This window comes from Jaculus jaculus, chromosome 1 (genome assembly GCF_020740685.1).
Source record: "Jaculus jaculus isolate mJacJac1 chromosome 1, mJacJac1.mat.Y.cur, whole genome shotgun sequence".
Classification (NCBI taxonomy): domain Eukaryota; kingdom Metazoa; phylum Chordata; class Mammalia; order Rodentia; family Dipodidae; genus Jaculus; species Jaculus jaculus.
In genome coordinates, this window is record NC_059102.1 from 272588208 (window position 1) to 272613131 (window position 24924).

General features: G+C 44.8%; 1 protein-coding gene across 3 annotated transcripts; it reads right to left on the reverse strand.

Moving 5' to 3' along the window:
• Positions 1-1212: 1212 nt before the first annotated feature.
• Hsdl1 (hydroxysteroid dehydrogenase like 1) lies at positions 1213-24827 on the reverse strand. 3 transcript variants are annotated; one of them, XM_045141449.1, is made up of 5 exons: positions 24745-24827; positions 14605-14830; positions 13541-13986; positions 13121-13348; positions 1213-3370 (listed from the first exon to the last, which is right to left on the reverse strand). In XM_045141449.1, exons 2-5 carry the CDS (start codon positions 14822-14824, stop codon positions 3272-3274), a joined length of 993 nt encoding a protein of 330 aa, XP_044997384.1. In that variant the 5' UTR covers positions 14825-14830; positions 24745-24827; the 3' UTR covers positions 1213-3271. The 3 variants fall into 3 exon arrangements, with proteins under 3 accessions (XP_044997384.1, XP_044997394.1, XP_004659633.1); XM_045141459.1 differs by having other exon boundaries at positions 14605-14789; positions 24745-24820; XM_004659576.2 differs by lacking the exon at positions 24745-24827 and adding an exon at positions 24294-24426.
• Between the last annotated feature and the right edge of the window lie 97 nt (positions 24828-24924).

The following is a 24924-nucleotide window of genomic DNA, read 5'->3' on the forward strand; positions in this document are numbered from 1 at the left end:
ACTTTCTTGCCATTTGTCCCTGAAAAGCACAATACAGAACTTTTTTGCTGGGTGTGGTGACACATGCCTTTAATCCCAGCACTCAGGAGGCAGATGTAGGGGCTCATCACGAGTTCAAGGCCAGCCTGAGACCATATGGAGAATTCCAGGTTAGCCTGGTCTAGAGTGAAACCCTACCTCAACTTTTTTTTCTTAAGTGTTTATATAGTATTGGTTATTATAAGTAATGTCAAGATGACATAAAGTGCATAGAAGGTTATGTACAGGCTAATACTGTCATTTTATAGAGCATCTGTAGATGTTGGGTCCCCACATGGCTCCTGGACACAATCCCAGATACAAAGAGGTGACTATAATCATGAGGCTGATGGAGATGCAGCTTGCTACCACTGCCCAGCAAGGAAAGCATGAAACCATGATGAGAGCTCAAAATAGTTTCTACTCTATACAGCTTTGACACCATTGTCAAGTCAAAAAATTATACATGGGGGTTGGAAGGATGGCTTAACAGTTGAGGCGTTTGCCTGCAAAGCCAAAGGACTCAGGTTCGATTCCTCAGGACCCATGTTAACCAGATGCACAAAGGAGGCACACGTGTCTGGAGTTCACTTGCAGTGGCTGGAGGCCCTAGTGCGCTCATTCATTCTCATTCTCTTTCTCTCTTTACCCCTCTTTCTGTCAAATAAAAAAAAATATTTTAAAAATTATACATGGGACTACCTAGGTCATAACTCAGGGACTGTCATGAGCCGATTATAGGAGACAAGTTTTGGAGGGCATCAACCATGAGGACTGAGGACACACCACTTACCATGTAGTTCCCAAATGTAAGGACACTTTGTCTCAGAGGTTGGCAAAACAAAAGATTGCTCAAAGCTATTTGCTCTTTCCTCTGTTCTCCTCCCCGCACTTTCTTGAACCCACTGCAACTAGCTTTCATACCCACCACATGAGTGAAATGGCGAGATACCTACCATTTCCACATTACCAAATTCACTGACTCATCTTCACCTGCTCAGACACCAAACAAGAACCAAATCCCCTCTGGTACTTTTCAGGCTGATGAGGCACATGGTGTGCACAGAGTTTTACCCAAGTATCAATCACAACCTCAGGTGTTCACAGGCTAACTTTGTTCATTACTTCCACAAGAAAAAAAAAAGGAACCTTTCCACCAGTGTAAAAATCTGAGCAGCAAAACCTTCCAGGGAAGCCAGTGCAACACTTTTATTGTTTCATTTCACTTCACGGAATAATTTTCAAAGGTTCATATTTTCTACATTCTAAGAAACCACATCCACAGTGGTCTGATTAACACTCAAATGAGCTTTGGGGGTGGGGAGGATATTTTAGCTAAAGGCCTAAGGGAAAGTCTTGGTGTTGACCTTTCACCAAAGGTACTTACTGTCACCGAGCACTGTATCTGCACAGATGAGCACCATGGGCAATGCCCTGTCAAGGACTAGATTGTTTCCTTGTCCTCATCAGGTATCAAGGACTCCATGCCTGATCAGTAAGTCTGAATACGGGAGACAGAATCCTACAAAGAATGCACTATGTGTTTCTGTTACAGTTTTGTCTAAGACAAGGTCTCACTACATAGCCTAGGCTGGCCTTGAACTCTCAAGCCTCCTGTCTTCACCTCCTAAGTAGGGTTACAGACATGCACCAGCCTGCCTGGCTGGACAATGCTGTCACAAAATTGTGCTGCCTGTTATACATCCATTAGAGCTCACATCAGCGCAGCATGAAGTTGAGAGGATTCCCGGTCATCTCCATCAACACCTCTGCCATTACATAGTATCTCCAAGCATGCATTTTGCTCAGCACTTTACATTTTGAAGATAAGATAGGAGTGAAAGAACTTTGGAACGTAGCCACTGATCTTCTGAGTCCAAGTTACAGCTGAAAATGACCTAAGAAATGTCATGGGCAATAGTGTATGTTCAAAATAAAAGTGCGCTTGGGCCTACTTAGGGGGGGATGTCACCTAACATCATTCCATACCGGTCCTGATGTTCAAACAGTTTCCTAGCTTCCGCATCAGGGCCACATTTTAAGCTCTGAATTTTTAATCTGCACATGCTGCTGCATTGGTATAATGGCTTGCAGCTTCCCAAGTGCTAGGGATGAGACCCTTAGAAATGGTTGGTTTTATAAGACAGGAATTAAAGACAACACAGTACATTTCAATGTTCACCCACATTGTGGAGGGTTGTGTAAATTATCTTCATACCAATAAAAGTATTTACTACAATGCATAAATTCATAACAGACCAAAAATGACCTTCTGACATTATTTCAACATATACATCATATCACACATAATTTACCCATGTTTTAACAATTATCCCATAAATACTTGATGTTTCTATCAATGATATTACTAGGATGGAATAACATTACATAGAAAAGTATATGAAAACCAGATACAACAAGCTCTAAAGGCTGTTTCACTTACAAAATGGATTACACTGAGAAATCACTACTTATCCATAGTAATTACCTTAGAAATCATGAGATGTCTGAGGTTACCCATTATGAACCAAAACCTAGGAATTCAGTCATTCCACAGAGTTGGGAAAATAGAAACACCTTGGAGGAAGCAGCATTAGATGGCAAACCTACAGTGCAGACGTGGGCAGGCCTGCTTATAGTAGGAAAAGGAATAACCTATACTGTCAATATCGTAAGGCCCCATGCTACAATGTCTTCACAAGAAATCTCTTTTGAAGACAAAGTTGCTCAGACACACAGCACTCCAAGGAAGCCTCAGCACAGGGTAGTGTATGCACATAGACACCCATCTCTGCTGCCAACGACACCTGTACTCACAGTCACAAAGTAACACTTTTCAGTAGTCCTCCTGTCAAAACATATGAAAGCAAATACTACAGTCATCTATGAAGTAATCATTAAAAAATAAACCTCATCAGAAGTTGTAAAAACAGGCAAGACATATTTTAGGTGGTAGACTGCCATGGTTCCTAGGACAGCACGGACCACATAACTTTTGAAAAGCTTAGAGAGAAAGCATTGCCAGTTAGGTCTCTTCCATCAGTTCTCATCCTTTGTGGCTGTTTCCTCTGTGCCATCCACATGGCCCTTGAGGTTTTCTACCAGCACTCTGATAGTCTGACTTGCAAAGGACGATAAAAACAGTATGCTAGGAACTTGGTAAAAGAAAATACATAAATTAAATATGCTTTTCCAAATGTCGGAATACTGCAGGTTGCCATGAATTGGCCAGGCTTCTCCCCATCTTCCTGATTCAAGCTTGGCAGGATAAGACCTCTTTCCGTAAGGAGCGATTGAGAAGATTTGCTCCCCACACCCAGAGCCACTCAGGCATATATTGTGCAAAAAGAAACTACAAATGAGAAAAACAGGAAATAAGGTTAGAATCCCAAGCTGTCAATGCTGAAGAAATAAGGACACAGATCAGCAAATGATTTAACCCCACAGTCCATCACAACCACATTCAACACAACAGAGAACAAAGCCCTCAAGAACTTACTCATTGAGTAGCTACTTTTAAAGAATACTTATTTGACAATGAAAGAGAGAGAGAATGGGAGCAACAGGTCCTCCAGCCACTGCAAACAAACTCCAGATGTGTGCGACCCCTTGTGCATCTGGCTAATGTGGGTCCTGGGTAATCAAACCAGGGCCCTTTGGCTTAGCAGGCAAACGCCTTAACTACTAAGCCATCCCTCCAACCCTGAATAGCTACTTTTAAACAAGACACTACCCTCTCAATTCACTTTATGATGAGTAACATACATATGTGGTCACTACCATAGCATCTATCCCCTTTTGCACATAGGGATACAACTCATCTTTTTTAAAAAAATCTACTTGAAAGAGAGAGAAAGATGGGGATAGACAGAGAGAGGGAGGGAGGGAGAATGGGCACGCCAGGGTCTGCAGCTGCTGCAAACTCCAGACACATGCGTCCCTTTGTACATTTGGCTTATGTGGGTCCTGGGGAATTGAACTTGGGTCCTTTGGCTTTGTAGGCAAGCGCCTTAACCGCTAAGCCATCTCTCCAACCCACAACTCTATCTTGACTTACTGTATCCATTGGTTAAGAAATGGGCTGGAGAGATGGCTTAGCGGTTAAGCGCTTGCCTGTGAAGCCTAAGGACCCCGGTTCGAGGCTCGGTTCCCCAGGTCCCACGTTAGCCAGATGCACAAGGGGGCGCACGCGTCTGGAGTTCGTTTGCAGAGGCTGGAAGCCCTGGCGCGCCCATTCTCTCTCTCTCCCTCTATCTGTCTTTCTCTCTATATCTGTTGCTCTCAAATAAATAAAAAATGAACAAAAAGAAATTTAAAAAAAAAAAAAGAATTACAAAGTCAGGGCTGGAGAGATGGCTTAGCGGTTAAGGCGCTTGCCTACAAAGCCAAAGGACCCAAGTTCAATTCCCCAGGACCCACATAAGCCAAATGCACAAGGTGGCACATAAGTCTGAAGTTTGTTTGCAATGGCTAGAGGCCTTGGCAGGTCCTTTCTTTCTCTTTCTCTCTCTTTCTCTCTCTGCCTCTTCCTTCTCAAATAAATAATTTAAATATTTTTAATATTAAAAAAAAGAAGCTGGGCATGGTGGTGCACGCCTTTAATCCCAGCACTCGGGAGGCAGAGGTAGGAGGGTCACCGTGAGTTGAAGGCCACCCTGTGATTACATAGTGAATTCCAGGTCAGCCTGAGCTAGAGTGAGACCCTACGTCGAAAAACAACAACAACAACAAAAAAAAAAAAAATAGAAAAATATATTTAAAAAAAAAAGAATTACAAAGTTTGTCAGGCATGGTGGTATATGCCTTTAATCCTAGCACTCAGGAGGCAGAGGTAGGAAGATTGCTATGAGTTTGAGGTCACTCTGAGACTACATAGTGAATTCCAGGTCAGCCTGGGCTACAGCGAGATCCTACCTCAAGAAAACAAGCAAACACACATAAACCACTGGAGTTGGGTGCCGATGGTATCTAGGAGAGGGCTAGGGTGCTTCTCAACATCCCTAACACATAACAGCTTCCCACAACCAGGAACTACCAATCCCACCCAAATGCCATAGGAGCTGAGATGGAGAACCCCTGTGTGTCCCTTACAGATGTGCCCAACACTGAACCAAAAAAAAAAAAAAAAAAAAAAACTCACTTAGGAAGACACAGACAGACTCCTAAGGGTACTGACAGTCTAGCCTTGAACTGAGCTGAAACATGAGAATAAAAGTCACCCAACCTTCTTTGACATCTGCAAGGAGGCTACACAGATCCCTAAATCACTAACTGCTTGCTGATGGTCTCCAAGACACAGTTGTGCTTAGCAAGCTGCACAGAAACTTTAGGTCAGCCACTTTGGAGGCAGGAACCCAGCATCTAATGGCATTCTTTGGGAAGTAATGGCAGTACCCTTGGATATCCTTCAACAGACAGGTTTATGGGAACAGGCCTGATTACTTCCTCCGGGAGTGTGTGACCAAAAGCAAACCCAAGGGCCAGGCATGGTGGCACATGCCTTTAACCCCAGCACTAGGGAGGCAGAGAGGCTACATAGTTAATTCCAGGTCAGCCTGAACTAGAGTGAAACCCTACGTCAAGGGGGAAAAAAAAAAAAAAAAAAAAAAAAGCAAACCCAAGGAAATAAAAGCAGTCTTATAGTTTGGCAGGATTTTACGAGTGGCTCACATAAAAACGCAGGCACCTGAGACAGATGAGGCTGGGAGCCTGCAGGTGATATTTGTTATTCATACTTAAGTGTTTACTTAGTGGAGAGGGGATGCTCTGCCAGCTTCCCAAGGGGCTGCAGTGGAGACAACCATCTCCAGCATGCAAGGAAGGGTTTGGCGTCTAGCAGGATGTGGTGCTAAGGAAAGGGGAGAGAAGAACTGACCCTCAGTATGGACAGATAAGGGCTGAGCACTGAGCTTTAAGACAACAGCAAGTACATATGTTGGTCAATAAATGAAGCAGGTATCGTTAGTGGCAGACTCCTATGTTAACGCACTTTTGAAGTACCCTTTCCTTTATTTGCAGCTTCAATCTTATGGTGTAAATTAGCATGTCCAGAAGCATTCCTGCCTATCGCTTTAACCTCCGTGACCTTCAACTGAGTGTACTCAGGAATAGGCTGTTTCCTGTGGTCAGGGCAATACTGCTTTGGAAATAACTTCCTGCTCTCCTCCCCTGCTGCAGGCAATAAACCTCTCTCCACTTTTTCCTGTCTTGCTGTGCTTATTTTGGCTTTGCATTCACCAAGATGCAAACCCATTGCCTTCAGTCACACAGGGAAGGAAAGTCCTACTCTTTGTCCTAGGATGAAGTATGAGGGGATGTGAAGATGGCTGGAGGAGGGGTTACAGGTTCTTTAAGGTTTGAGTCACATCTAGGGTCCTGATCTGTCTGTTCCGCCTTAAAAAATCAGAGCTCCTGGCAGAAAAAACCAATGGCAGCCCCTAAAGTGACACTGCTCAGGACGACCTTGGGACCTGGAGACCAGGAAGACAACAGTAAATGCACACACTAAGGTGTTGGAAGTCAACACTAGCAATGAAGGTGCAAATAAGGCAGGCAGAGCTTGACAATGGAAGGGACTAAGTGGGATCAACAGGGATGGAAAAAAGCCCAAGGATCATGAAATTGACCCTCACACTTGAGTTCTCTCAGCAGCAGAGTGGTTGTGAGTAGTGTGTACTGGCACCACTCTTCCCAGCTGGAGTGGGCCCTGAGCTGAGAGATTTTGCCTCGGACAGCCCCATAGGGCTTTCCTCACCCCTGGCTAGACCTCCTTCCCCCACTTCTCCTCACAATGCTGGGGATTCAGACAATCACTAAAATCTCTGTTCTTGTCAATGCACAAAGCAGCCATGCAATCAATGCTACCAACCCTCAAGCTTCTGTCTCCCCCACAAATGTCTTACATGAGCTCTCTCTATGCAACTGCCACCTCCACTTCTCTGAACCAATTCCCAAGACCCTCAAAGACAACACATGAATAGCTCTCACTAGCTATTACCATACCGGATTGCCACCTCCTCTTATGCCACCTATCTTCTGAAGCTGTCAATGACTTTTGAAGCTACAAGCCTTTCCTTCAAACTTCTGGCTGCATCTACCATCCCACTGAGCCCCATGTCCAGCAGGAGGAACTGCTCACTCAGTGTTCACTGCCTGTGTAGCTCTCTACCATGCACACTGACTACAGACTTCCTCCTCTCATCAACTCATGAACTGAGGGTTGTCATTTCATTGAACGCACAGTGTGCAAGATGGACTGGAAGGGACAGCACATACTGAAACTTCACACTATTTGACACATCTCAAATTTCTTTCTTGGGCTGCAGAGATGGCTTAGCAGTCAAGGTGCTTGCCTGTGAAGCCTAAGGACCTAGGTTCAATTCCTCAGTACTCACATAAGCTAGATGCACAAGGTGGAACATGCGTCTGGAGTTCGTTTGCAGTGGCTGAAGGCCCTGTGGTGCCTGTTCTCTATTTTTCTGTCTCTCCCCTTTAAATAAAAATTTTAAAAAATTCTTTCTTATAGGCTGACAGAAGGCTAAGCGTTTGAGCAAACTTAGACCTTTGTGACTTAGGCAAATTGCATCCAGAAGAAATATAGCTACACAAGAATTCACAATAGCCAGAACCACCAGAGAAATGTTTTAGTCAAAACAATGATTGATGAATCAAATCTTTGTAAAAAGAAAAAAAGATTGACAATATGTGGGTATGCAGGTTTGTATGCATATGGGTGCACATGTGCATATGTGTGTGCAGAGGCAAAAGGTCAATGTCAGGTTTCTTTCTGGTCACTTTCCACCTTGTTCTTTGAGACAGTGTCTTGTGTTGAACCTAAAGCTCAGTGATTGGGTTAGACTAACTAGCCAGCAAGTCCTAGGACCCACCTGTCTCACTTCGCCAGTTATGAGATTACAGGTATGTACCACCATGCCCAGATTTTACCTGGGTGTTGGGGATCTGAATTTAAGTCCTCATGCTTGCATGGCAAGCATTGCACTGAATGAGCCATCCCCCTCCGCCAGGCCCTATTTTTTTTACTCTGAGATGGAATCTTGCTAAGACACCCAGACTTCAACTTGCTCTCTCTATACATACATACGTACAGCTCAAGCAGGCTTTGAATTTTGCAATCCTCCTGTCTCAGCCTCCCAGTATCTAGGATTACAAGCCTGAACCACTTGACAAAAGTTCATCAAGGACTGAGGAGATTGCTCAATGGTTAAAGGCATTTTCTTGCAAAAGCCTACAAGGCCTGGGTTCAATTTCCCAGCACCCACATAAGGCCAATTACAAAAAGTGGTAGAATGAGCCGGAGAGATTGCTCAATGGTTAAGGAGCTTGCCTGCAAAGCCTAATGACCCAGGGTTCAATTTCCCAGTACCCACATAAAGACAGATGCACAAAGTGGCGCATTCATCTGGGGTTCATTTACAGTGGCTGGCAGACCTGGCACACCCATTCTCTCTGTGTCTCTTCTACCTCTTTGTCTACTTGTAAATAAAAAAATATGTATTTTGCAAGTAGGTTGACACATGCCTTTAATTCCCAGCACTCAGAAGGCAGAGTGGGATAATCACTGGTTCTGAGGCCAGCCTGTGACTACAGAGTGAGTTTTAGGTCAGCCTGGGCTAGAAGGAGATCCTACCTTGAAAATAAACAAAAGAAATGGGCTGGAGAGATGTCTCAGTAATTAAGAGGCTTCCCTGCAAAGCCTAACAACTCGGATTCAATTCCCCAGTACTCACATAAAACCAGATGCACAGTGGCACTTGTGTATGGAGTTTGTATATAGTGGCTAGGGGCCCTGATGTGCCCATACTCTTAGTGTGTGTGCACACCCCCCCCCCCGCTTGTAAATAAAGAAAAAATATTTTTTTAAAGTGACAGAAGCATCTGGCACTTATTTGCAATGGCAAGAGACCCTGGTGCACCCATACATACAACATGCAAATAAATAAAACTAACTTTAAAAATAGTCAATTAGGGCTGGAGAGATGGCCCTCAGTGGTAAAGGCATTTGCTTATAAACCCTGATGGCCTATGTTTGATTCTCCATTATCCACATAAAGCCAGAAGCAGGGAGTGGTGCAGGCATCTGGAATTTGTTTGCAGTAGCAGAAGGTCCTGGTATACCTCTATTTTCTTTCTCTCTCTCTTTCTCTCTCTTTCTCTCTCTCCCTCCCTCCCTCCTTCCTTCTTTCTAAAATAAAAATAGAGCTAGGTGTGGTGGTGCCTCCCAGCACTCAGGAGGCAGTGTTAGGAGGACTGCTGTGAGTTCAAGGTCAGCCTGGGCTAGAATGAGACCCTACCTCGAAAAAACTAAAAACAAAACTAAATATATTTTTTATAAGAGAGTGAGAGAATTGGCACACCAGGGCCTCTAGCCACTGCAATAGAACTCCAGATGCATGCACCACCATGTGTGCATGTATGACCTTGTGTGTATGTGTCACCTGTGTGTCTGGCTTATGTGGGTTCTGGGGAATCAAACCTTGACCCTTAGGCTTTGCAGGCAACTGCCTTAACTGCTAAACCCTCTTTCCAAACCTAAAAATATCTTTTTAATTATTCAATGTAAACAAAGTTAATTGTGATTAAAATGATGGTGGTAACCCAGGCATGGCGGTGTACACCTTTAATACCAGCTCTCAGGAGGCAAAGGCAGGAGGACCACCATGAGTTCGAGGCCACCGTGAGATTACATAGTGAATTCCATGTCAGCCTGGGCTAGAGTGAGACCCTACCTTGAAAAACCAAAAATCAATAGTCAAAATCTCTTGGCATCGGAATCTTTCTTTCTTTTTTTTTTTTTTTTGGTATTCATGTGTATGTGTACATGCCTGCACCAAGGTGCATGTACGGAGGTCAGAAGACAACCTTAAGTGTCAATCCTCACCTTTTACCATGGTTGAAGAAGGGTCCCTTGTCTATCGCTGCATTAGCTACGTTAACTGGCCTGTAAGCTTCTGAGTGATTCTCCTGTCTCTATCCCCCTTCTTGCAGTAGCCATACCAGAATTACATATACTAGCACTACTGCATCCAGCTTTACATGGGTTTTGGGAACCTATTGGTACTCATGTATGAATGGCAAGTGCCTTATCTACTTAGCCATCCCCAAGCCTTATATCTTCTTTTCTATTTTTTTTAAATTTAACAAAAAAAAAAGTTTATTTTATTTATTTGAGAGAGACAGAGAAAATGGATGGATGTGCCAGGGCCTCTAGCAAGTGAACTCCTAACACATGCACCACCTTGTGCGTCTGGCTTATGTGGGTCATGGGGAATCAAATACGAGTCTTTTAGCTTTGCAGGTAAGTGCCTTAAACTACTAAGCCATCCCTCCATCCCTTATCTTATTTTCTAAGAGAACTTCAAAGCCAGTGGCTTCTAAAACTACTTTTCTATATTATTTTATTTTTATGATACAGGGTCTCACTATGTAGCCCAGGCTGGCCTTGAACTCTTAATCCTCTTGCCCAAGTGCTGGGGTGATAGGGTTACACTAACACATCCAACCTAAAAGTACTTTGTAGGTTTCTCTGCTATTCTCAAGTGATTAAGAACCTGGAAGCAACCTCTTAAATAAATTGCTACTAATTTAAAAAAGCTATAGCTAACCCTTTGATACATGTAAAAACTAACCACTGATTTACTTATATGTTTACTTTGTGGTGGTAAAGCAGTTATTTTTAGGGTAATGGTCCCAAAAATATTTGTTCTGTGATTATAAAAACTCTAAATAAATTCTATATTCAGGCACATTTATTTTATTAAAAAAATATTGGGGGGAGAGGTATTACCATGGGATGTTTTTTATAATTATGGAAAATGTTAATAAAAATTGTGAAAATAAATAAATAAAATATTTTGGGGCTGGAGAGATGGCTTAGTAATTTTTCTTTTGTCTCTCTTTATTTATTATTTATTTATTTGAGAGTGACAGAGAGAGAAAGAGGCAGAGAGAGAGAGAGAGAATGGGCACATCAGGGCTTCCAGCCACTGCAAATGAACTCCAGATGTATGCACCACCTTGTGCAACCGGCTTATGTGGGTACTGAGGAATCGAGCCCTGAACCGGGGTCCTTAGGCTTCACAGGCAAGCGCTTAACTGCTAAGCCCTCTCTCCAGCCCAAATAAATAAAAATTTTAAAAAGCCAGGCATGGTGGTACATACGTTTAATCCTAGCACTCGGGGAGGGAGGTCGGGGGGGGGGGGGAGAGGTAGGGGAATCACTGGGAGTTCAAGGCCACCCTGAGACTATATAATTAATTTCAGGTCAGCCTGGGCCAGAGTGAGACCTACCTCAAAAAAAAAAAAAAAAAAGGATAGTAATTTTTTTTTTGCTGGACGTGGTGGTACACACCTTTAATCCTAGCACTCAGGAGGTAGAGGTAGGAGAATCGCTGTGAGTTAGAGGCCACCCTGAGACTACACAGTGAATTCCAGGTCAGCCTGGGCTACAGTGAGACCCTAACTTGAAAAACCAAAACAAACAAAAAAATTAGTTATTTATGAGAGACAGAGAAAGAGGCAGATAGAAAATGGGCATGCCAGGGCCTCAGCCACTGAAAACAAACTCGAGATGCATGCACCACTTTGTACATCTGGCTTACATGGGTACTAGGGAATCAAACCTGAGTCCTTTGGCTTTACAGGTAAATGCCTTAACCACTAAGCCATCTCTCCATCCCCTACATTTATTTATTTTTGAGGCACAATCTCAGTCTAGCCCATGTTGACATGTACCCTGCACTGTAAACGTAGCCCAGGTTAGCCTCAAACTCATGCGGATGCTCCTACCTCAGACTTCAGAGTTCTGGGATTATAGGCATGTGCAACCATGCTTGGTACAGCACATCTGTTTTCTATGGCATATAATGAAAAATAAAGTTATTATTATAAATCATTATGAATTTTTTACTTAATACTTAGAATCATAACTTTAAATATCCCACAAAGTTAAAATCGTCTTAGAAGACCCAAATCTTTGTCATGTATGAACAAAAACTAAAAAAATTCTATTCTTGAACAAATTGAGTCCATGAATATTCTGAGATTTATATGACATAAGTTACATGAAATATAAACCTATTCTGGGGTGTCTAGACTGTGCTGTTCACTGAGGTTCCCTTCCATTCACCATCAGGGTCTTTTCTTTGGGGTTCCCATAAGCATCAATATTTTACATTCTATGTTCTTACACTGAAGCAGCATATTTCATGTTTAAGATGTCACTGACAGGGAGGGATAAGATGGAGAATGGAATTTCAAAGGGGAAAGTGGGGAGAGGGAGGGTATTACCATGGGATTTTTTTATAATCATGGAAAATGTTAATAAAAATTGAGGAAAAAAAATGGGCTGGAGAGATGGCTTAGCGGTTAAGCGCTTGCCTGTGAAGCCTAAGGATCCCGGTTCGAGGCTCGATTCCCCAGGTCCCACGTTAGCCAGATGCACAAGAGGGCGCAAGCGTCTGGAGTTCGCTTGCAGTGGCTGGAGGCCCTGGCGTGCCCATTCTCTCTCTTCTCTCCCTATATGCCTCTTTCTCTCTATGTCATTATCAAATAAATAAAAATAAACAAAAATATTGAGGAAAAAAAAGATGTCACTGATTGAATATGTGAAAATTCTGTTTTTGCATATTTGTCCATATGGAGGGAGGCCAGAGATTGACATCAGGCGTCTTCCTTGATCAACTTCCACTTTTTTTTTTAAACTGAGGCAGTCTCTCTCATTTAAACCCAGAGCTCAACTCAATTTAGGTAGTCTAGCTAGCCAGCTTACCCCAAGGATCCCCAGTCCCTGACTCCCAAGCACTGGATTACAGGTAGGCCACCACATTTATGGGGTTACTAGGGATCCAAACTCAGGTCCTAATGCTTGTGCAGAAAGGCCTTTACAACTGAACCATCACCCCAGCCCTTAAAAGCATTTAGCTTAATCATCCCTCAAGACAGTCTGGCACCATAACTGAATCATAACCGAACTCACAAAGAACGTGAGACTTAGGGATCAATTCTCAGCCTTCCACTAGGTTGCTTAGTACAGCTCACAAAGGTTTAGAATACAGCACCCTATTACAACAACTGATGCTGCTACCTGGATAGAATGGGACCAGTAGCCTGTGGTCCTTTTCGAAATGCCCAGGGTAGAAACAGCATGATGTGCATACACTTTTGGTGAAGGCACCAGCCATGGGCATCTGTGCAGGAAACTGCCAGGCGTGGTCATGTTGGTGGCCACAGAGAAGGGGATCAAGCTCTGCACGAAGATTCCCTTAGAAGCATATTCATACTGCAGGGCTCTGCTGAAGTGATCTAAATAAGCCTGAGGGAGAGAGGGAGGAGGAGACCATTAGCCTGGCGGAAAATTCAAGAGCAAGAATACTTTATTACCATCTTAAGAAAAATTATAACAAAAGCAAAGGGAGCTTGTCACAAAGAGCTCAACCAATGACCCAGAAACTCTAAGAAATGTCCCAGTGCATTAGGATTGTACTTCCAGGAAGGAGAGCCTAACCTTAGAAGCAGAAAACGCAGCCAGCTGGGGAGTGGGCTTACAGCAGGAACCAGAAGAGACAGTGACGATAGCACCTCTCTTCCTCTCCACCATTCCTGGTAACACTAAGTGGACCATCAGGCTAGCAGCGGCAATGTTCACATTTACGATGTTCCAGAGCGTGTCCTCAGAGACCTGAGTGAAATACTGGGGATAGGGGTAAAAAACGCCTGCATTGTTCACCAGGATGCCGATGTCTTTGTCTTCTAGAGCTTCTTGGATTGGAGTGTAGATCTCACGGCCTCTGCTGAAGTCTGCAACTATGATCTCGGTTTCCACACTGTAGGTTTCCACTATGTCTTTGGCAACCACCTGCAGCTTCTCTTCATCCTGACTAATCAGGATGATGTTCAGACCCCGGCTGGCTAACTCTTCAGCATAGGCCTTTCCAATGCCATCTGTTGCGCCTGCAATGCAAACCAGGAAACATGAGAGTGACACTGCATGCTCCTTTTCACAGAGCACATGGAACTACTCACTGCCAGGTTTAATCAGAGAAAAATTCACACTAGAAATAAAGTATCTTCTAAAATCTATCCATTGAAAATAGTAAGTGAACCCTGTATACCAAAAACTCTCCAGATACCCCAACAGACAGACAAGGCATTGACAATCAGGACATTAGCAAACATCACAGTAAGAATTGTTTCCAAACTTCCATCTGACTTGTAGGGGTGCCAGGATGTGCTTTTCTAGGATACAGTGTGATAAATCAAAATGAAATTCAAAATAGGCAGAACATTTCTGAAAGTGGTGATGGCTTTATAGGATAATTTTGAAAGAGAGAGAAAAGAAATTGTGAGGGGTAGAAGGTGGGGCAGATGAGGGGCTAGTGGAAATAAGGACAAAGATCATGAGGCCATGAGGCAAGTGCTCCGGAGATGAAGGTAGGAAGACACATGAGCTATTTTCTCAGCAGCATGCTTCCATGAAGACACCACATTAAATTCAACTCCTCCTTGAGGAAAGCACCCACTCAGAATACTATATAAACACAAAAGACAATTGGATATGACTCAAGTTACCACTGACGACGGCCCATCTTCCATACTGTTTGATCAGGTCGGCCCTGCTTCCCAGGCGTGGGATAAAGTGCAGCCTGACCAGACTGTAGAAGTCACAGATGACGGTGATGCTTTTTCTGGCTGTGTACCAGGCTCCCACCAAGGCCAGGGCTTCCATATAGCAATTGCAAGACCTGGCGATTTCCCTGTACAAGAGGTAGAAGCTGTCAACAGCAGCCATGGCAACCTGCAGGGAAGGAAAAGATAGCTGCTCGTTGCTGAATGAGTAGAAAGAACATGACTGAGTGAAGACAGATGTGAGAATACCCCATCTTCCCAACTCTGCAATCAAAGAACAGGAGGAATTTCCCCAAGAGACTGCCCAGTGTCCCAATTTATGACCTGTTTAACACCTGTCTTATAAAGTTCTTTCCTTCCAAGGAAATTAATCAATATAACTACTTACAGTTACCAAAGTCCCCCTCAAATTCTGACACTTGCCACTGTTGTGGATACAGAGGTAAACACAGTATGTTAAGTGACCTAAAAAGCTCCTACTCTAATACTGAAAAGGGCAGAGTTTACATTGCAAAGGACAGCTTGGGGGTGCACTGCGCATCTTTCCTTAATCACAGTCAGCAAGAGCAGAAGACCTTCTACCCATATAACAAGTTGAGGGAGAGAGGGGTAGTGTTAACACAAGGCCTTTGCCTCAAAGAGCTCACGATCCCCTTGAGACAAAGCTAAGCATTCATAAACTTAAATATAAATTTGTTTGTGTATTAAATAAAAGGGGGTACCCCTTGAAGAAATGATGATCTCACATGATGTGACAGTAAGTCCTTTCTCTTAGTACTTCTGCCCAGCATTACCTTTGCCTGGTCCCTAGGTTTGAGAAATGTCCCACACAAGTCTGTACATACAATGAGCACTGCTAAGCCCTGACTTATACCACAGATCGTGACAGATGCTAACAATCCAAACATGAACTAAGTATGCCTCAGTAAAATAGCAGGCAATTGACAGGGCATGACTACCACATGCCTTTATTTATTTATTTATTTTTAATTTTTTTGGTTTATTTTTATTTATTAATTTGAAAGTGACAGAGAGAGAGAGAGAGAGAGAGAGAGAGAATGGGTGCGCCAGGGCCTCCAGCCACTGCAAACGAACTCCAGATGCATGTGCCCCCTTGTGCATCTGGCTAATGTGGGTCCTGTGGAATGGAGCCTCAACCGGGATCCTTAGGCTTCACAGGCAAGCACTTAACCGCTAAGCCATCTCTCCAGCCCCGTCTTTAATCCTAGAACTTGGGAGGCAGAGGTAGGAGGATTGCTGTAAATTAGAGGTCACCCTGAGATTACATAGTAAATTCCATTCAACCTGGACTAGAATGAAACCTTGCCTTAAAAAAAATCAAATAAATAAATAACCATTTAACAAGGTGATGAAAATGTCATCAGATCTGAGCACTCATGCCTGAGATCAGAATAACAGTGGAGAGGTGGACAGGTGGAAGCAGAAGTTCAGGCCAGCCTCAACCACAAGATTTTCTATCTCAAAAATCAAAAATCAGGCTGGGGAGATAGCTCAGTGGACAAAAGCACTTGCTGTGCAAGCATGAGGGTCTGTGTTTGATTCCTGGCACTCATATAAAAAGCTAGGTGCGGGGCTGGAGAGCTGTATTAGCCATTAAGGTGCTTGCCTACAAAGTCTAACAACCTGGGTTCAATTCTCCAGTACCCACATAAAGCCAGGTGCACAAAGTGGCACATGCATTTGGAGTTCATTTGCGGTGGCTAGAAGCCCTGGCATGAACATTTATCTCTTCTGTCTCTCTGTGTGCAAATAAATATCTTTTTAGACCTAGGTGTGGCCATGCATGCCTCTAACCCAGTTCTGAGGGGGACAGAAACAGGAGAATTTTTGGGGATCTCTGGTCAGATGGCAGATCCAGGTTTATTGAGAGACTCCATTTCAAGGAAATAATGCATAAAGTACAAAAGAGGAGGGCACTTGATGTTATACTGGGGCCTCCCCACATGTGCACATGGGGCACACACATCTGCACATACGCAAGCATACAAATACCACATATACTATACACACACACTAAAAAAAAAAAAAAAACCCACGTAACCAAATATAAAACATAATTAAACAAATGAGTGTTTTTGAATGCCAAAGTTGATGAGGGAATGAAGACATTAATTTTAGTAAGCACATATACCAAACATTTAGTGTAAAGCATACATAATAACTAAAACAAGCAAGACAGGCGTGGTGGCTCACACCTTTAATCCCAGCACTCAGGAGGCAGAGGTAGGAGGATCTCCATGAGTTTGAGGCCACCCTGAGACTTCTTAGTGTATTCCAAGTCAGCCTGAGCTAGAGCAAAACCCTACCTCAAAAAAAAAAAAAAACACAACTAAATTACAGCTTCTTTTTTTTTTTTAATTTTTTGTTTATTTTCATTTATTTATTTGAAAGCAACAGACACACACACACACACACACAGAGAGAGACAGATGGAGAGAGAGAGAGAATGGGCGTGCCAGGGCCTCCAACCACTGCAAACGAACTCCAGATACATGTGCCCCCTTGTGCATCTAGCTAATGTGGGTCCTGGAGAATCAAGCCTCGAACCAGGGTCCTTAGGCTTCACAGGCAAGTGCTTAACCACTAAGCCATATCTCTAGCCCAAATTACAGCTTCTTTAGGGTAATAAGTCTTCAGGAACCTGACTAGCTGAAGCCTCCTGAGAAGAGAGGCAAGTGGCTTGCACAATTACTGTATTTCACACAACTCTTCCACATAACAGAAGGCAGTGCCATCTGCTGCCCCCAAGTCCTCAAAAAGCATTCAGAGGCAGGATCATGTGTCTCAGAAGTATTCCTCTTTCCACACCAGGTCTAAGATTGTTCTCAAAGTTTCCAGCTGTGGACATGTCCCAGGAAGCTGAGTCCCTACTCACAGCTGTGGCTGGAGATGCCAGTGAGCCAGGGAGGCATCAAAATACTGACTGGCTTGGGTGCCTGAATGCTTATCACTATGAAATCCACCCTACAATGACCAACTCTGATTTCTCATAACAGAGATTAAAAGTTGAGATTCTGTGTTAAACCATCCTAAACTGGGAGTTCCTGTAATAACTTTAAAAAGTGTACATGGAGCTGGAGAGATGGTTCAGTGGTTGTGCAAATGCTTGCTTGCAAAGCCTGATGGCCCTGGGTTCAATTCCTCAGTACCCATGTAAAGCCACAGATGCACAAAGTGGTGGATATATATGGAGTTTTCTTGCAGTGGCAGGAGGCCCTGGTGCACCCATTCTCTCCCTCTCTCCTCCTGCAATAAGTAAAAATATTGTTAAAAAAGAAAAATAGTATACATGCATCTTTGTCATAACTAGCTTAACAACAGGCCAAAGAGTAAGTAAATGAAAAAAAAAGCTAGGCATGGTGACACACACCTTTAATCCCAGCACTTGGGAGGGAGAGGTAGGAGGATCTCTGTAAGTTCAAGGCCACCCTGAGACTCCATAGTGAATTCCAAGTCAGCTTGGGCTAGAGTGAGACCCTACCTTGAAAAGCCAAAAAAATAAAAATAAAAATAAATAATAATTGATCACATATACCAGGACTTCTCAAGCAAAATGTAATCCAAGTGGAAAGTGCCAAGGGCTAGAAATGTATCTCTGCAGAAAAGTGTTTGCCTAGCACATGCAAAGCAAGAATCTTCCATCCCCAGCACTGAAAGAGAGCACAAGGGAGAAGAAGGGCAAAATGTCTAAAAATTACCTAGACATTCAGAATCTAACAAGATGGGTGCACAGCTCATGTGTTCCAACAAGACTTTCCATGAGAAAGTGAACAACCCATTGCCAGATGTACACATTGCAGTGAGCACACTGAGGTTAGGAGCGGTACCAAGTGTGCAGGTGAAGTTGCAGGGAAAGTAAGCCTGGTGGGCCTCTGGGTGCTGCACAGGGGTGGGGGGGGAGACAGGTGCCCCTCCAGCCCAACTTTTAAGAAGAGTGACTCAAATCTCTAGCAGGTATCTGACATCAGAAGATTTCTGTTTTTGCAGCCCCTGAGCTTTCCTTACCTTCTGCCAGCCTGGGGCCTGTGGTACAGCCCAGCTCTATTCTCTCAACCCCAAGCTGTAAAGAAAAGCCAACAACAACTCAGGAGGCAGAGGTAGGAGGAGTGCCACAAGCTGGAGGCTATCCTGAGACTACATAGCGAATTCCAGGTTAGCCTGAGCTAGAGTGAGACCCTACCTTGAAAAGCCAAAAAAAAAAAAGCCAACAATAAATTCCTTTCCTTTCATCATAGCCCAGCTGGGAATACTTTGTGTAAATCCATGATCAAAGTTTTCAAAACAAGAAAACACAAAAATTCTCATGCATAGATTGGCAGCAAAATGCAAACTGTCTTCATCACAAATTGAGAGGCATGAGGGCGTGACGGGGAATAGTCCCCTGAGCCTTGAGTGCTGTCCTTTTGCCCTGCCTCTTTCTCAGAAACACCTCTTCAAATAGACAAACAACCCATCCAAATTAGAGTGGAGAATAAAAGCAATCCATGACAACACCAGGGACCCCAGGTGCATGAAGCACTAGCAGCCAGCTGGGGTCCTGGGAAGGGGACACACAGCTGCCTGTAATCATTGCTCCCTGGCATCTGCCTTTTTTTTTTTTTCTCCCTGAGATAAGGTCTCGCTTTAGCCCAGACTAACCCAGAATTCACTATGTACTCTCAGTCTGGTCTTGAACTCACAATACACCTACCTCGCCCTCTCAAGTTCTGGGATTAAAGGCACGTGCCACTACACCTAACTTGCCTTGGTTTGGGGGACAGCACTGTTGAAGGAAGGAAGGGGTTTCTTGGGATGAGTAAGACCCCAGGGCAGCCCTCCCTCATCTCGCTGGTCTTAGGGTATACACAGCGGGTGGGAGAGCTTTGGAGGGTCCAGGTTATAAAATGTCCAAGGAAAGTGCCTGGACTTATTCCCAAGTTTCAGAACTAGGACTGTGACTCTATCCAGATCCACATGGGCTGACTTGGTGTGCTGGTGTGAAAGCGCAATGAAACCACATAGAAAAACCACCTGGAACCAAGAGTTCTGGGACAGCAGCCTTGACTGAGTATCACCAGCTACTCAAACCAGCAAGACCCAGGTTGGTGAAGAACACAAAATAGGTTGGTCAAAGTTCTTTAAAGAAAAATAAATGTGAAGACAAAAGACCATCAGAAAACCACCAAATGAGAGTACAATCCACCTCATCCCCACACCCTGCAAACATGGCACCTCCTATGGCAAGGGGCACTTCATTGTAGTTAAGGACCTGAGTAAGTCAGGGAACAGTCTGGGTTTTCCAGGAAGGTCAGAGGCAGAGTGGAGGGTAGGGAGTCTCTACAGGCTGTAGAGAAGGAAGCAGTGGTCACCAGTTAAGGGTTCTGAGTGATTCTAGAGAGCTGGCAGAAGCAAGGAGAAAAATCTCTGCTGGGGCCTCCAAAAGGACCCCACCCTGCTGAGGACCTTGGCTTAGTCCAGTGAGGTGGACTGTGAACTCCAAAACCCTAAGATAATAATTATGTGCTAAGTCATAGCTTCTGTGGTCAAATGCTCTGGATGGACATACAAATAGATAAAGGGATGGGTGGTGGGACAAGATGGACAGATAAGTAAACTGTCTGGCTTTCCTGAGAGACCAGCTAAAAAACCTTCTCAGCTGCAACCATCAGTGTATTCAGGGAGCAAAACTCCCCTGTGCTTTGAGGTAGAGCTGGTGGGCCCAAGGCATTCAGTCACTCAAGTTTTCAACTCCCTACTGCCAATGCTTTTCCAGAGTGACACCAAATTCACACACGTGCCCCAGTGCTGCCACAGGCTAACAGCTAGGAAGTGGCTGTCACTTTCACACTCTTTTATTATTAATGAAGCTGAAATTCTCCTGAAATGTATATGCTCTTGTATTTTTTTAAACTTTTTTTTTAATTTTTATTTATTTGAGAGTGACAGACACAGAGAGAAAGACAGATAGAGGGGGAGAGAGAGAATGGGCGCACCAGGGCTTCCAGCCTCTGCAAACGAACTCCAGATGCGTGCACCCCCTTGTGCATCTGACTAACGTGGGACCTGGGGAACCGAGCCTTGAACCGGGGTCCTTAGGCTTCACAGGCAAGCGCTTAACCGCTAAGCCATCTCTCCAGCCCTGCTCTTGTATTTTTGAATCTGTGAAATGCCAGTTTCCATTTTTCCCCTTTTCCTGTTGTTTTCTTTTTCTCTCAGAATTTTACAAATTATGTACATACTCCAGATATGAGTACTGTTTGTGTCTTTCTCTAGCTCTCCTGATGAACCCAATCTCTTTAGTTTGCATGTAGACAAACGCACACATCTCTCTCTTTTATGACTGGTGCTCATTAGTGTGTTTTTGTTGGGGGAGGGTATAGTCTGTTGTTGTCTTTGAGGCAGGGTCTCACTCTAGCCCAGGCTGACCTGGAACTCGCTCTGCAGCCCCAGACTGATGGTAATCCTCCTACCTCTGACTCCCAAGTGCTGGGATTAAAGGTACATCACCACACCTGGCCTCATTAGGTTTTATTTCAGAAAGTCCACCTTAGCCTAGAGTCATGAAAGAATTTCCTCATAGAATTTTCAATCAATTTTTCAGATTTTTTTAAAGTTACTATTATTTGAATGGGAGATAGAGAGAGAGGGGGAGGGAGGGAGGGAGGGAAACAGGGAGAATGGGCCTCTAGCCACTTCAAAAGAATGCCAGACACATGCGCCACCTTGTGCATCTGGCTTTATGTGGATCCTGGGGAATCAAACCTGGGTCTTTGGGCTTTGCAGGCAACTGCATTAACTGCTAAGCTCTCTCTCCAGCCCAGTAAACTATTTCTCCAGTCTAGTTTTTCAGATTTAAGATTGCAATACTCCTGGATTTTCTAAGGGCAGCCAATGGGATCTCATGCATCTTTAATATCTCTCCACAGCACCTGGCTCAGCACTAAGCATACAATATTTATTTAATAAATAGAATCAAATACTGCTTTGTGCACAAAGCTTAAGTTCCACTCTTGAGATGAGAAAAAAAAAATGAAACTTTGTATCAGCACTTTAACAAAGTTTTACTGGTAGGTCACCCATTTTGGAATTTCCTTCCTTACTTTCTGCTGCCAATTTTTGATATTCAACTAAAGTAGCACTGAGGTCCAGGGAAAAGGACAGCAGCATGGGAAGCAGAAACCAGGATTCTCATCCAAGATCCAATACTCTTGAGGCTCATGTCTATTTGTGCATGCAGTAAGAATTAAGACAGCAGCAGCCAGCTCCTAGGCGTACACCCAACGAAACTGAAAACTTTTACTCATACTAAATCATTCTAGTGTGTGTTTCTATTAGCCTTACTCACAAAAGCCAAAATGTTCATTAAAAGATAAATGAAGGGCTGGAGAGATGGCTTAGCGGTTAAGTGCTTGCCTGTGAAGCCTAAGGACCCCGGTTCGAGGCTCGGTTCCCCAGGTCCCACGTTAGCCAGATGCACAAGGGGGCGCACACGTCTGGAGTTCGTTTGCAGAGGCTGGAAGCCCTGGCACGCCCATTCTATCTCTCTCCCTCTATCTGTCTTTCTCCCTGTGTCTGTTGCTCTCAAATAAATAAATAAAAAATGAACAAAAAAAAATTTTAAAAAAAGATAAATGAAAGCTGGGCGTGGTGGCACACGCCTTTAATCCCAGCACTCAGGAGGCAGAGGTAGGTGTATCACCATGACTTCAAGACCACCCTAAGACTACATAGTGAATTCCAGGTCAGCCTTGGCTAGAGTGAAAAACAAAACAAAATAAAAAATAAATAGATAAATGAACAAAATGTGGTACTCATCACAGAAAGAATATTATCCAACCCTAAAAAGGAATGAGGTACTAATACACAATATACTACCTGATTACATGTACAAAATGTCCATTATGGGAAAATCCATAGAAACAGAAAGCAAATTAGGAATGCTGGAAGGTGGTGACAATGGGCCCAACTACTAATGAGATTATGGTTTCTTTTTAAGGGTGATGGAAATGTTCTGGAATTAGCTGAGATGGTTATATGACATGTATATTTTTTAAAAAAAAGTATTACACTGGAGATGTAGCTCATTTAATGGGATGCTTGCCTAACATGTACAAAGCCCTGGGTTCAATCTCCAGCACTGCATAAAGTGGGCATGATGGTATACTAAGGAGGTGAACAAGAACAGAAGTCCACGGTCATCCTCCGCTACATAGCAAGTTGAAAACAGCCTGTGCTACACAAGATGGTTTCAAACAACAAGAGTACTAAGTTGCACACTTCAAAATGGCTAAAATGGTTGAATTTTACCTCAATTTTTCAAAGCTGGAGAGATGGGTTCAGCAGTTAAAAGTGCTTGCTCACAAAGCCTGCTGGCCCAAGTTTGACTCCTCAGTATCCCAGTATCCATGTAAAGCCAGATACACAAAGTGGCACATGTGTCTGGAGTTCATTTGCAATGGCAAGAGGATTTGGCATCCCAATACACACACACACATTCTTTCTCTGCTCACAAATAAAGTCTACTGAAAAGTAGCACCAGTCTAAACTCTGGGGCTGGAGAGATAACTTAGTGGTTAAGGCGTTTGCCTGCAAATCCAAAGGACCCAGGTTCAACTCCCAAGGACCCAAGTAAGCCAGATACAGAAAGGGGCGCATGGAGTTCATTTACATGGCTGGAGGCCCTGAGCACCCATTCTCTATCTGCCACTCTCTTTCTAATAAATAAAAGTAAAATGTGCCCTGGGAATATTCCTGGGTTTGGATCCTGTTCCCCACTGAAACATGGTGCGGTGCATCCTGGGTGAAGTTACACCATACTGCACTTTCTCCTTCTATAAAAAGGGTGAGTTGATTTGGATCAGATGTTCATCACAGACTCCTGTGTTCCAAATGCTTGGTCCCCAGCTGATGGCAATCTGAGAAGTGGAGCTATGCTGGAGGTCTGTGTTGCTGGAGGTGGGCTTAGAGGTGTTTATAGCTCCCCCTTGCTAGAGTTCGGCACACTATCCTGCTGTGGCCAGGGTGTGATGACCCGCCTCTGCTCATGCCATGCATTTCCTGCTATCATGGTGCTTCCCCTGGAGTCTGTAAGCCAAAATGAAAACTTTACTTTCCTCCCATCAGCTGCTTTTGATCAGGCGCTTCATCCCAGGCACGAGAAGCAAACTGCAACAGGGCCTAATTGTCCCGGAGTATAGGAGAACTAAAGGAGGTGATACAGAAAAGCACTTCTCACAGTGCCTGTCCCTTACAGCTCAATAAACTTAAGCCACTAGCGCAGGGTTTCAAGTCAGCCTGCCGTGGTGTGTGCAGGGCTGACTTGATTTAAAAAAAATCTTCTTCTGCGTGCTTTATTCACTAGGGCCGCCCTTTATTCCTTCTTCAATCGTACAAGGCCGAACGATAACGATCCGGCTTACACGAGGGGGAAATGAGGCAAAGAAAGTAACACCCCAGGGTCCCACAGCTACGAATTCAGACTAAGGTCTAGCACCGTCCAGAGCCCTGGTTGGGAGCCCACGGGAATCAGCACAGGCTGTGGTCACCGCCCAGAGGTGAGGATCAGTCTGGGCGGCTCGTCCTCCACAACAGGGCCACGCCTCATTCGTATTCCCATCCTTCCCCTCCGGTACCTGGCAGGGCCCAGAGGCGCGCGCACCACCCGCCCGGCTGGGCCATCGTCGTCGCACCCGGCCCTAAAAGCAAGGCTGCCGCTCAGAATCAACTCGGTGTCACGGAACCCACTCGAACCGAGTCGTTTGAAAGGGAGAACAGAGAGGCACGGACAAAGAGGGCGGTCTCGGGGCCCCGGGTCTGCGAGCCCCAAGGACGAGGCGCGCGCGAGGCCCGGGGACGACACGCGTCGGGGACCCGAGCGGGTGCCCGGGCTGCAGGAAGGGCGGAACGAAGAGTTCTGGGCTCCGGGATGCGGCGGGGCGCGCGGCGTGAGGGGCCGGGGTCTCGGGGGGGGCGTGGCTGGGGCGCAGAGGTGGGGCCGGATGGGGCAGGGCCTCGGGGCTCAGGGGCCGCGACCTGGACGCCCAGCCCCTGCCGGGTACGGTGGGGTGGGGAGGGGTGCGGTACCTGCAGTGAGAATCGCGGTCTCCGGAACTCGTCCCGCCAGACCCGCGCGGCCGCCGCCCCCGTGTCCGCCGCTAGGCCGCACCCCACGTGACGCGCGCGCGCCGGGGGCGGAGCCCTGGGGGGGGCTCCCCGCGCTCCTCCGTGTAACCGACTGCGCGTGCGCGGTGGTTGCCGTGGTGA